Source organism: Anguilla anguilla, chromosome 1 (assembly GCF_013347855.1).
Source record: "Anguilla anguilla isolate fAngAng1 chromosome 1, fAngAng1.pri, whole genome shotgun sequence".
Taxonomy (NCBI): Eukaryota; Metazoa; Chordata; class Actinopteri; order Anguilliformes; family Anguillidae; genus Anguilla; species Anguilla anguilla.
The window spans coordinates 77,162,170-77,175,879 of NC_049201.1; the positions used below are offsets into that span (position 1 = coordinate 77,162,170).

General features: G+C 49.3%; 1 protein-coding gene and 1 long non-coding RNA gene across 2 annotated transcripts in view; one reads left to right on the top strand and one right to left on the bottom strand.

Moving 5' to 3' along the window:
* Positions 1-867: 867 nt before the first annotated feature.
* On the bottom strand, positions 868-3,656 carry LOC118214652. The gene is made up of 3 exons (XR_004762665.1): positions 3,434-3,656; positions 1,957-2,019; positions 868-930 (listed from the first exon to the last, which is right to left on the bottom strand). It is a non-coding gene; the product is annotated as an uncharacterized LOC118214652 (long non-coding RNA).
* Positions 3,657-5,517: 1,861 nt separating this feature from the next.
* The window catches only part of rcan3 (regulator of calcineurin 3), a 50,155-nt gene continuing 41,962 nt past the window's right edge, over positions 5,518-13,710 (top strand). The window contains exons 1-2 of the mRNA XM_035393242.1: positions 5,518-5,726; positions 6,719-7,026. Coding sequence (XP_035249133.1) covers positions 6,826-7,026 — 201 coding nt within the window. The 5' untranslated portion in view covers positions 5,518-5,726; positions 6,719-6,825. The remainder of the gene's footprint in view (positions 5,727-6,718; positions 7,027-13,710) is intronic.

Sequence of the window (13,710 nt, forward strand, 5' to 3'; positions counted from 1 at the left end):
AGCGGGGGGGTTTTTGCTAACGAGTGAAGGGAAGCTCCGCCCCTGGATGACAAACCCTCCTTTTCCGTGGCCATGCCCATCCATGCGCTGGAATAGCGCCTTGGCGGGATGAGCCACCCATCTTGACGTGAACACCCCCAAGGGCTGTGCCTCTACCACAGAACAACAGGAGGCTCCTCCACGCATTGACAGCTGTCTTTATAAAGAAAAAAAAAAACTTCCTCGTGCAGAATTTGCATGTGACTACTTTCCTTAACCCTCATTCTGCGGACGGAACTCAAGCCCAGCTTTCAGAGTTTCCCGTTTATGAAAGAAGAACTCCTTTGTCTCTCCCTTAGCTAACCAAATTCAGCATGTTAAGTCCTTCAATATTGCTTTCACATTTCATACAAAGAACCAGTTTAGTTGCCCTTCTTTGTACTTTTTTTTAAAGACCTTCATCGTCCAAAAGCATTTATATATCTTTTGTGTAGTGTAGTGTCCAGAACTGCATGCAGTACTGCGAAACGTGTCAGAACGTAGTCCTTTTGGCTCTTTTTTCAGGCTGAGATTGAAGCAGAGGTGCTGGGGTTGACTCAGATGGCGGCGTCTCTAGGACTCGCCCTCCCCGTCACCGTCAGCATCTGGAACGGGAGAAGTCGGTGTCATCGCGGGAAGGGTGCCTTGCCGTCTTTGTTTTTAAAATTTTACGCACCGGCAACACGGCAGTTTTTCCCCCCGGACAATAGTGCCCCACCCTGACAGTTACGCATGCCGCGATCTGAATCATCGTGCCTTTTTTTTAAATACGGGCCTGTCGTTTCCACGGAGACGCACGCAAACGTGAGGCGTGCCCCGGGGTTCCCGCGAGCTAAATGCGTCGCTCACCTCTGAGATCTGGCACCTGGGGCAGCTTCTCTCGCCCCTCCTGCGAACCGCCGGTTTTGTCCTCTGTGAAAAAGAGGAAGTGACGGTTCAGCCGATGAATGCTACTCGACCGTTTTCTAACCAGGAAGTTCACCTGGGAACAATCTGATGTGGTGGGTAATCAAGGTGGGCAGGGGAGGCTAGGGATTGCATAGCCAGTCGACTGTGGCGAGTTGGAGGGGAGGGGGCGGGGGGGGGGGGGGGGGGGGGGGGGGGGGGGGGGGGGGGGGGGGGGGGGGGGGGGGGGGGTAGGATTGGGGGGGGCATATGCCTGTAATTGGGAAGGTACATTCAGAAAGTCAGTTTGAGGATGTGGAAAGGATTTGAACACAAGTTAACCCCCACCCCCCCAACCCCTACTTTCTAGGCAAGTGCAAAGGCATCTTTAATGAGCACGCCGAGTGAGAAGAACCTTGGTTGAACGTCCAAAGGACAAACATTCACAGCAGGTTGTGTGCAGAAATGGTGAGCAGCCAGCCTGTACTGTTCACCCTCAGGAGTGTCAATTTAAAGGAAGCCTGTGAGTAATACGTGCCAGTCCCTCATGTGCAAAAAAATAATTAAAAATTAATTAATTTAAAAAATAATAATGCTTCAGCTCCTCTCTGGCGTGGATCGTGTCAGGTACCACACTGGAAAGTGCACCGGATTCTGGAAATGCTGACAACTGTGGTACAGATACGGACAAAAATGAATCCCTTTGGGGTCAAATATGTTTCCACCTGACTGGGGGGGTATGTTTGTCAGGGATCCTGCAGAACATTCTAGAAATGCGGTGGCTTTACAAGCATAGAGCAGATTCCTGCTTGGATGCCTCGGTTTTGCCCTGTTGATTTTTGGCATCTAGCAGTTACGCAGTCAACACTGGGTTATCAGAACCCAGTTGTAATTGTAATACATACATAAGATCGTGTCACATTCAGATCAACCATAAATACTATAGAGTGTTCCATACGGGTGTCAATACATAATTGACAAGAAATTACTTGGTTGTGGTCATTTGCCCTGTTTGTGGACCCCATTTCATACCTATATCCAGGTGAAACTCACCATGTATCCTCTCCACTTCTAGCAGAGTCAGAGCTTTGGGTTCTTCCGGTTCTATCGGATCTACTGTCAACATGAAAAGAGAAGGAGAGAGAAAAAAAAAATTCTGAATTTTATCCCGAGACGTTTACAAATATCGTACATTTTGAGTACTATTCCGAAAAAATCCCTTCAGAGCATCGCTGTGGTGCAGGAAATGAAATGGAAATTAAGCAGCCGGGCTGGCACCTCCGTCTTGTTCTGACGCTTTTGAAACTTTGCATTTGCCGAGTTTACAACCTGTGGCATTAGCGCCTGGCTGTAATCAGTCAAAGTCTAACCTTAACTTTTTGTTTTTCACACACAAACACAGTTTTGGTCTGAATTGAGCTGAAACTCGCTGAAATTTGAAATTGGGTCAAACAATGAATTGAAAATTTTTAACTTTTAAGTGTAGGTGGCAAAACACTTGAGGCCACCCATGGACATAGGGGAACAGATGGGGGTAGGGGTAGGAGTAGGGGTATGGATGGGGGTAGTGGGTTGGGGTATGAGGAAGGATGGGGGTAGGGATGGGGTTAGGGGTTTGGGGTAGGAGTAAGGATGGGGGTAGGGATGGGATTAGGGGTTTGGGTAGGAATAGGGATGGGGTAGTGGGTTGAGGTAGGGGTAGATATGGGGGTAGTGCGTTGGGGTAGGAGTAAGGATGGGGGTAGGGATGGGGTTAGGGGTGTTGGTAGGAGTAGGGATGGGGTAGTGGGTTGTAGGGTAGGGATGGGGGTAGTAGGTTGGGGTAGGACTAGGGATGGGGGCAGGGGTTGGGGTAGGAGTAGGGATGGGGGCTGGGGTTGGGGTAGGGGTAGGAGTAGGGATGGAGGCAGGGGTTGAGGTAAAGTAGCAGCAGGGTTTGGGGTGGGGTGTGGGTGAAGGGGGGAAGCGGGTAGAGGTGAGGGAGGCTGAGTTGTAACTGGAATGCCAATTTTTCAAGTGCAGTCATGGCAACACCTGGTTACACATTAACTGCGATTTCAGGCACAGACAAAAAAAAAAAGGCTTCATTGTTTTCCTTTTATTAAACAACTCTGGTTTAAACTTAAGGGAGATTCTACAGAAAATCTCCAGGTGAAAACAAGCCGTTATGTAGTTTTCATAATAAGCAGAATTTAAAAAGTGAATTAGGCCTGTGCTGGACCATAACGGAATAGACTTACAGGATGGCTTTGCCACGTTCTCTACTCAGTTCTGTCCGAAAACTAGAACCCCCCCCCCACCCCCCGACACCTCTGCTTCAGACTTCCTGAGGCAAAGGTAGCTAATACAGGACGGAGGACTGTTTTAAGTAGAAAGCGTGTCCATTCAGTAGACAGTGAACCTTTTTATTTTTATCCTATTTGCTTTGTTTATCTGTGGTCATGTTCATTAATAAGTGCCAAACCACGATTGTGGTTCAAGAACAGATTTAAACCTGAGGTGTAAACTCCTGTTGGGCTGGTTGTCCTACCTGTGTCCACTTGGGAGGCGTCAGCTGGGGGGTTCTTGGACTTGACTTTAATGCTGGATGAACAGCCCATGGTTTGTGAGACCTTGTGGATTCGCGCGGGTCCGTGTTCTGCTGGCCAGTTCGAGTTTCAGTTCCTCTTCGGGTCCTCCGCCTCGGGTTATGACATCGTAACGCGCTCACACACTGCTGGCATCTCTGCTTCCTGTCCGCGGACTGAAACCCCCCTCGGTGCCGAAATGTGTGTATGTATGGGTACGTTGCCTGGTTCCCGTTACCCCCCCCCCCCCCCCCCCCCCCCCCCCCCGACCCACCCACTGCGGTTTTGCAATTCAGTGAATGAAACTCGAATTGTTTAATTATTCACCCGGTTAATGGCGAAACTGACCGGCACACAAGGCTCAAATGGGAGTGATCCAGCTCTGCAGGGCCTGGGGAGTTACTGTGTGTAAGTGCGACCCCCCCCAAAGTCTCCCCACAAGCCCCATCCCCCCCTCCCACCCCAAACCCAACCTCCCTGCGACAGAGGTGTGTTTTATGGCTATATTTGGTGGGTTAGTGTATGTATCCGTGTGCGAGTGTTTATGTGTGAATGCGTTTGTGTATGTGTGTGTGTGTGTGTGTGTGTCTGTGAGTGTTCATGTGAACGTGCTTGCGCACATGTATGTGTGTCTGTGTGTGTGTGTGTGTGTGTGTGTGTGTGTGTAGCTCGGCTAGTTCGCTAGTACGCACAGTTAGGGTGCAGTAAAGCGAAGGGCTCTTAGCAGGTTACCGTGACAACAGACGCAACTCTCAGGTTGGTAAATGACGACGTTGCCCTTGGCTAGGGGGCGATTTCGCCTTTGGCTGACTGGCAACGCGCATGCCTTCGGAGTGAGAGGCCTCGGGTTCTCATCCCACCCTGTGCGAGCTCTATGACTCGTAACACTGGAACTGGAGCTGGTGCGTGCGTGCGTGCGTGTCCGTGTGTTTTCGTACGTGTGCATGCTTTGATTGATTGACGGCCATGATATACGGACATTGTGATCGGCCTGCTCGAGAAAATTGGGACTGAGGGAAAAGCTCAGGGTCAGTGGAATGGGGGCACTGTCATCTTGAAATACACCCCCCTCTGCAGGAAATTGATGCTGTAAATATGGCGTGAATGTGATTAGTCGGTAGCACCATGACATAAAAAAACCTTGCCTTGTAAGGATGTGCCTGCACCATATCCAGTTATCCATGCTATGAAAATGCGCCCCACACTGTTGTATTGCCATGTTTTCATAATTCGCTGGACATTATCTGCCATCCCGCCAAGTTACGACACGGGAGTGAGGAGACTTGGACGTGTTACGCTAACTCGGTTTAACCATTCAGACGACGTGCTCATCCACATCCCGTTGAGCGGCGTGTCACGACTGCAAGTAGAACTGACCGCAGGCACGTGATAGTGCGGGTCCACGCTAAAAAAATAAATAAATAAAAAACCTGCCTGAGTGCTTCTCAATTGATCCACGTTCCAACCTGTCGTCTCATGTTCTGAAATATGATGTATAATGGTCAATAACTTATACACACAAGTATTACGTACTTTAAACGCGTGACATCTATCAAGCCAACGGTGTTTTATGCATGCATGCCGTTTAAAGTCAAAACCGAGAATATATCGGGCAACCAAGGTTGTTCCAGTTCTACCATATACCGAAAACGGGTGTCATTCTACATATTTGTAACGTACAGCGTGTTATCAATTTTCGTTTCCTTTTTTATTTTGCGAGTTAAAAAAAACGTTAACAAAGTGAAACGGAACAAAAGTGAGCGCAACAGGTTGAGGTTGTGTAACGGTTGGATGGTGCTTGAAACAAAGGATAATAACCTTAACCGTTATTGCAAGTCATTCGGGGTTATAAGCACCAGGTAGGACCGAATTTGACACCCTATCAATCACTATTCAGGCAAGTTGAAAAAATATTTTATGGTGAAATTTTCTGTTTACCGAGCGGTCGCCACCAATCTTGAACTCCAGCATCCTCCCCCTAGCTCTGTCCTCATTGGTGGAAAGGAGGGCAAACTACTATTTGATTGGTGTAATAAAGATGTATCGCGTGGTGATGTAGGCTGCACCTGCAAATCGAACCATAATAGAAACAAATGTGTCAGGGGAAAACGGAATTAAGTTTATGTTCACGAAATATATAGCCCTTAATGTAATAATATAAAGAAAGTACAGGAAGTGTGGCACGTATTACGCGCGTTTACGTTTTCGGTGAGGCCACAGTGGAACAAGAACTGATCGGTTGGACCAGTGAGAGCGGTAAGTAATTCAGCAAGCCAGCTTGGTGTTCTTGTCGGTGTTTTATATCACTTTCTGTCGTTTCAACATCAAACGGAAAAGACCCCTGTTTCATCACGCGTCAAAGCGGCACGCGTCGTTCATATTCGCGAGCGTTGACATTACGTTGTCATTTTGACATTGAGTGTTCTGTGCGACGGAGGTCAGCGTGCCCAGCTAAGCTCGTTTTATCCCACCGTAGTGATGTAAGAACTTTATTATGCGCGTTTATTTTCAGCGTCCTGCGGATAGCTTTGGTTACGCCCAACTTACTCTAGGTTTTGAGTCGATTACATATGTGTTTTATGTGAAATAAGTCCAGTTTAAACAGCAAACAATATATGTAAATATCTCTAAACACCGAATAACAACGTGGCATTAGAATATGGTCTGTTTTCTGGATTCCAGTCATAACGGTTCCAAACCGAAGTGAATATTCTACCCAAAGGGTTTGTGTTCAACAATGTAAGCTGTTTTGCGTTTCCACTTTTCGCTCCGAAATGGCTGTGGTTCTTCAGTTAGCAGCTGTGAAACGTTAGACAAGTCCTGGGGTTCTGAATATCAAACAAGACAGCCATACTGTGACCGGTCTGGACTTGCTGTTCATGCTAATAGCGATAGCCTATAGTTGCAAGCTGTCATTTATAATACATCCAATTTTCAGTTCCATTGTCAGACCACCAGGTGTCACTGTGAATCGGCAAAACGCATCTGTTTCTGTTCCGTTGCTTTGTAGATCTTAAAACAATAGTAATACTAGTAGACGTGGTCGTGGCTGAATACAGGTACAAAAAGGGAAAATTCTTCTTGCTACAGAAAGCTATTAATAGAATAACACCTACATCATGCTATGTGTTATTTCACATATCAGTTGAAGCATTTTGTCTTTCAAATAAGGAGGGCAGACGTTTAACTTTAAACTTCTAGTATTAATAAGAGATCATGCGACATACTGGACTCTATCTCTCAACCAGGTCAAATTTGGGGTCCCTTTGCCCCCTCACCACCCCCCTCCCGCTCCCCTCTGTGACCCTTTCCTGACCCCTCGGTGACCCCGCGGTGACCCGTGCCCTGGCTCGTGATGCTCCGTGAGGGAGGCAAACCGTGGAGCAACGGCTGCGAGGCCTACAGCAGCGACCCCGAGGAGGAGGAGGAAGAGGAGGAGATGGTGTTCGGGGAGAACGACGAAGATGCCGAGGAGATGATGGACCTGAGTGACCTGCCCACCTCCCTGTTCGCCTGCAGCGTTCCCGAATCAGTGTTCGAAGAAGACCTGCACCGGGTCAGCCCCGCTTCCTGTTTCCTCCTACTTCCTGTTTCCCCTGCTTCCTGTTTCCCCCACTTCCTGTTTTCCCCGCTTCCTGTTGCCCCTTACTTCCGGTTTTCCCTTAATTCCTGTTTTGTTTTCCCACTTCCTGATAGATCTGTCCTTCTAGTGGTACTTCCTTTAAATACAGTACAAATAGCTTTTGTTTGGTTAACGTTGCACCTATTGATTATAAATGGCCCTCTGTGCCTTGTTGCTTTTCAGTTGAATTGAATTGTTGGTGACTCTAAATTGCCCATAGATATAGAGCGTGTAGGTTGTGTGTGCCCAGCGATATATTTGAGGCCTGTCCAGGGTGTATTCCTGCCTCTCGCCCAATGCACGCTGGGATGGGCTCCAGAACCTCCTGCGACCCTGCCCAGGATAAGCGGGTTTAGATAATGGATGGATCCTACCTAGGATAAGCGGGTTTAGATAATGGATGGACCCTGCCCAGGATAAGAGGGTTTAGATAATGGATGGATGGATGGATGGATGGATGAATTGTTGGTGGTGCCGTATGTTAGGGTTCCTCAGAGCAACACGGGTGTTCTCCAGTGTAGTTCATCGCTCTGTGCAAGAGCCATTACCAAACGATCGTCGGGTACTTTCTCTATTCAGTGCGAGTTTTTATTCCCTACTGGGGAGGTACACTGGCGCAGGGCAGATACAGGTCGGGGCACGGCCTTCCGTGCGTCTTTCTGTCCTTCCGTTAGGTAACACGCCAGGGGTGTGCCTGCGGTGGGTCGCCATGGCATCGCCCCTCCTCTGCTTTCTCTGGCGTGGCTGCCGACGCGGAAGGGCCGCGGCGAGCGCGCTTTAATTATGGGATGCAGTGTGTGTCGGCGATGTGCCCGCTGACCTCGCCGTATAGACGAGTGCTTTTGGGCTTCGAGCTCGAGCGGCTGGCTGCCTGTCGTTCGGGGCACGGCCTGTAGATGGCGCCGGGTGATCTCTGATGCGAGCCGAGCCGTCTGATAGGACGAGCCTCCTCTCTCACGTCCTTTCGGCTCTGCGCTCTGTCTCCGAGATGCCGTTCAGCATGTGAGGCACAGCGGCGTTTGAACTAAACGGGAATGGATCTTTTCTGACCTGGCTTGGAGGGTTCAGTGTAGCCTAATCCTGAGTTCACAATGCAATAGTTTTTAAAAAAAAAATTTTTTTAAGAACGTGTACATTCATATGTGTGTGTGTGGGCTTGTGTATGTGTATGAGTGTGTTTGTGTGTGTATGGGGGCGTGCGTGTGCGTGTGTGTGTGTATGTGTATGGGAGTGTGTGTGTGTGTGTGTGTGTCAGTGTATTTGGGTGTGCATGTATGGGAGTGTGTCTGTGTGTGTGTGTTTGTGTGTGGGAGGAGGGGGTGTGTATTAGGAGCTCAGAGTGACATTGTGTCTCAGCTGTTCTCAGTGCTGCTTTTATAAATGTGACGCATCCAAAGGACAACGCAGTAAAAATCCTGTCGAAACCCTTCGGGCAGAACAACAAGCCCCCCCACCCCACCCTCCCCATGAGTACTCCTCGCATCAGCACCACCCTCCAACCGACCAAACCCCCCCCCCACCCCCCTCCCGCTGACACCCCAACCTGCCATCGTCCTCAGAAACAGGAAGTGCAGCCTGCTGCCAGATGACATCATCGCATCATCACTGGCAGTGGACCCACACTGGGCTCTGATGTGACTCACTGTTGTTGGCCCTGTGTGTGTGTGTGAGTGTGTATGTGTGTGCATGTGTGTGTGTACTGTGTCCATTGAAGCATACCAACCAAATCCTTCCCCCTGACCCCCCCCCCCTCCCCCCCTGAAAAAAAACATGTTTAGCATTTTAGTTAGGACTGAAAGCCCCTTGGCGCCAGCAGTGATTGGGTGGGGGGGGTGGGGGTGGGGGGGCTGGGGGGGGGTGGTGGTGCTGTGGATTGGGACATGGTGGTGTTACATTTTTATCTGTCCCCCTGGTCAGTTCAGAAGTGATGGTGTTACTTTTTTTATCTGTTCCCCTGGCCAGCTCAGAAGCAGTGGTGTTGCATTTATATATGTCCCCCTGGCCAGCTCAGAAGCAGTGGTGTTGCATTTATATATGTCCCCCTGGCCAGCTCAGAAGCAGTGGTGTTGCATTTATATATGTCCCCCTGGCCAGCTCAGAAGCAGTGGTGTTGCATTTATATATGTCCCCCTGGCCAGCTCTGAAGCAGTGGTGTTGCATTTATATATGTCCCCCTGGCCAGCTCAGAAGCAGTGGTGTTGCATTTATATATGTCCTCCCGGCCAGCTCACAAGCGCTGGTGTTGCATTTTTATATGTCCCCCTGGCCAGCTCAGAAGCAGTGGTGTTACGTTTTTGCGTGTTCTCCCCCTTTCCCCTCAGAAGAAGCACTGAGCTTGCATTGGGGGAGGTTGGTGTTTAGGATGGGGGGGAGAAGGGGGGGGGGATAATCCAATTACTCCCTCTCTCTTTGGCACACCCAGCTGGCATGGTGTACGGGCCTCTCTCTCCTCTCCAGCGGCCGTGGGGCTAAAATTAGCTCTACACATCCCCTCCGAATTAATATGTTGGGCTTTGTGAATTTGGCTGTCTTGCACATCGCCCCGCCCCCCCCCCCCCCCCCCCCCCCCCCCCAACCCAAACATGCCGCCCACCACCGCTCTTCCTGCCTTCCTATTAAAGCGCGGTAAATATTTCCAGCGTTCCATTCCGTTCGTTATCTCTCTCTTTTTCTCATCGGCCGCCGCGCCTCCGGACTCAGCTGATGGACTGCCGGGGCGAGCGAGCGAGGGAGCGAGCGAGCGAGTCAGGGCCTAAAAATAACCTTTCGAATATTTATTCAAAGGATTAAACACTGGCAACCCAGATGGATTATGAAGATCAAACTTTTGACAAATCCTTGATGATTTTTCTGTATTCTCTCTCTCTCTCTCTCTCTCGCTCTCTCTCAGTCTCAGTCTCTCTCTCTCCCTCTCTCTCTCTGTGTAGAGGGAGCTGGCCAGGCAGCAGAGATGGGGGGGGGGGGCAGGGTTTAGTACTTTATTCCTTTCCGTTATTGTCAGGCCTTGTTCTGGATGGATGCGCTGACCTGTAACAGGGCGAGGAGGAGGAGGAGGAGGAGGAGGAGGACAGGCCTGGATTCAGCAGCTCGACTGGGGCGGATCAAGAGGCCTGTCCCCGCCCCCTTCCGAGTCAGGAGGCATGTCATTGGCTGGCTCACTCCCAGATTCATGACACATTTCCTCAATGTTGTGGGAAGGTTCTAAAAAGGTTCTGGCTGTATTTGTTTTGCCTGGAGGGCCCAGTCGTGATTGGACGTTCTGTACGACAGCGGATGTGATTGGACGGTCTGTATGACAGCAGATGTGATTGGACGGTCTGTATGACAGCAGGTGTGATTGGACGGTCTGTATGACAGCAGATGTGATTGGACGGTCTGTATGACTGCCAGTGTGATTGGACGGATTTTATGAAAGTTGGTATATTTGGACGGATTCTATGAAAGCTGGTGTGATTGGAGGTTAGTGACACTCCTTAATTAATTGCTCCTACGAGATTAGCATTTAGCATGAAAAGAAAAGAATTGAAGATTCCATAATGCACTCTTAAATTTATGATGTCATAATGCTTTCTTAAAGTTATGATGTCATAATGCTCTCTTAAAGTTATGATGTCATAATGCACTCACTGTGACAAAATGGCCTATTAATCTGCCTAACTCTGCGGTGTGGCGCCTGCAATTGCTGTTTGCGGAGGATGAGGAGGAGGAGGAGGAGGACGACGAGGAAGAGGCTTGAATGTAAAATAGAGAATGCAGAAATGGCCACCTCCTGATTGGTTGTTGTCAGTTTGGGCTCCTGCCCAGAGCACAGCGCCCCCTAGAACAGGGTGCAGGCATTGGTACACAGCCACACCCCTTTGGGTTTGTGTTTTTTTTTTGTTGTCCTCGAGCTTCTATTTTTATATGTAGTGGCCCAGTTCCTCAGGGAATAGGAGGGTGGAGGGCAATGTGAAGGTCACCCACAATGCACTGCACACACCCCCCCATTTCCCTGACCAGCTTTGCAGCCACCTATTCTCTCTGAAGGAGATATGTGTATAATGTAGTTTTTTTTTTTTTTTGCTATTTCATTTATCCTTTATTTTGCCAGGAAACCCCCCATTGAGGTCAAAATCTATTTCAAAGGGGGTTTTGTATTTATTTCCATACTTTTTCTTCAAATTTGGAATGGCAGCTGGCACTGGTGGGTCTGTGTTACCAATGGTTACGGCTCTGCTCTGTGGATCTGTGTTACCGATGGTTACGGCTCTGGTCTGTGGATCTGTGTAACCGACGGTTACGGCTCTGCTCTGTGGATTCGGGAGAGAGCAGGCCTGCATTTCATCAGCCAGCTTGTGTTTTCCGGGCTCCTCTCTGGAGTCTGCGCAGTCAAGTCTACTCAGTGGAGTCTGTGCAGTCCAGTCTGCACAGTGGAATCTGCGCAGTCCAGTCTGCACAGTGGAGTCTGCGCAGTCCAGTCTGTGCAGTGGAGTCTGCGCAGTCCAGTCTGTGCAGTGGAGTTTGTGCAGTCCAGTCTGCACAGTGGAATCTGCGCAGTCCAGTCTGCACAGTGGAGTCTGCGCAGTCCAGTCTGTGCAGTGGAGTCTGCGCAGTCCAGTCTGTGCAGTGGAGTTTGTGCAGTGGAGTCTGTGCAGTCCAGTCTGCACAGTAGAGTCAACACAGTTGAGTCTGCACAGTCGAGTCTGTGTGCTCCGGTCCGGGGAGTCCAGTCTGCGCAGTCCAGTCTGCCTAGTAGAGTCAATGCGGTAGACAGCATTGTAATGAGGGGTCTCTCACAGCTAATAACCAAATGGGCTGAGCATGTTACTGCTGAGGTATTAAACTGTAGCAGGGTGTGCCACCACACCCAATGCTGGGAAACTGGGGAATACATTTTAATGTTTCATTTTTCTCCGTCGTTCTGCACCATTTCACTTCAGGTCCAAACTCTGACCACAAAAAAAAAAAAAAAAAAAAAAAGGAACCATAAAAATAATCAGCGTTTATTAAGGCTGTGGAGGGTTAGCTCGGACAGTTCAGCTGTGTTTTACTTGATTAGATTTAATCACATAACTGATGTGACCCACATGGAGCTCTGCATTCGCACTAATGGACGTGGTGAGTTAGGTAACACGTCTGCAGGTAAGTAGTGCAGCAGAGCTTTGCGTGCGTGGTAAATGGTAAATGGACTGCATTTATATAGCGCTTTTATCCAAAGCGCTTTACAATTGATGCCTCTTATTCGCCAGAGCAATTAGGGGTTAGGTGTCTTGCTCAAGGACACTTCGACACGCCCAGGACGGGGTTTGAACCGGCAACCCTCCGACTGCCAGACAAGCGCTTTTACCTCCTGAGCTATGTCGCCCCTATAACCGCTCTTACCTCCTGAGCTATGTCGCCCCTATAACCGTGCAGGTCTAGGGTCCCTGTGTTTGTGGCGTTAGGCCCTGCGAAAAAACGGCACAACGACGGGACGCCTCGCATCGGGACGCGCCGGCGCTTCTGCGGTAACCGTGGCTGCACGTCGCGACCGGTTTGCGGCTGCCTCGGCGGCCCTCCGGCACGAGCGGAGGCCGCGTGCCTGGAGAGGAAGACGCTTTGCGGGGTTTGTGCGCGTGAACGCACACAGTCGCGCAATCGCACAGTCGCGCAGTCCGCGTGTTGCCCTTTCACCCCATGTTGTGGGGCGACGTAGCTCAGGAGGTAAGAGCGCTTGTCTGGCAGTCGGAGGGTTGCCGGTTCAATCCCCCGTCCTGGGCGTGTCGAAGTGTCCTTGAGCAAGACACCTAACCCCTAACTGCTCTGGCGAATGAGAGGCATCAATTGTAAAGCGCTTTGGATAAAAGCGCTATATAAATGCAGTCCATTTACCATTTACCATTCACACTCTATGTGGATAGGCGTTCCGTCGCAGTGTGTTCCTAAAAACTACCTCTTTATGTTGTTAGGAGAAAGATGGAAGACATAATAAATGATTGTTTTTTTTTTTTTTTAAATGTAGATTTTATTTTTCATTTTTACGTGTGGTGAATTTGGACAGTATTGTCAGTCAGTTTGGGAGAGAGTAGTTAGAGCTTGACATGAGAGGGATGGTGCAAGCTTATTGAGTCGCTGATTGAGTTTCCCTGGATGACAATCCGGATGATATGTGCCACCCTACAGGGATTCTAACAGTACACCATAGAGTATCACCACTGTTGCAGACCAGGCAGGAGTAGACCATAGAGGGTCACCATTGGTGTGAGCAGGAGTAGACCATAGAGTGTCACCAGTGGTGTAGGAAGGATATTGACCATAGAGCATCAGCACTGCTCTACTGTGCTGTTTAGTCTGTAATGTAGTAATGCGTTGATAGTGATTACTCTCTTATGTAGTAATGTACTGGCTGCGATTCGTCTCTTATGTAGTAATATATTGGTTGTGATGAATCTGAAATAGGTTCACAGTTTCCTCCACGCCGTGCTTGCAGTGGACGCTCTCCAGAAGCTTTCTGCAGTGTTGTCTGAAAACGTCTCTGGCGAAATTTTTCAAAAGGAGGGGAGTCGACTGTCGACTGCTTAAGTTTTGTTTTGACATTTTTGAGTTTGTAATCAGTAATTCTCCAGTGGTAGTGAGGGGAATATGTGTCTATAGTTATTT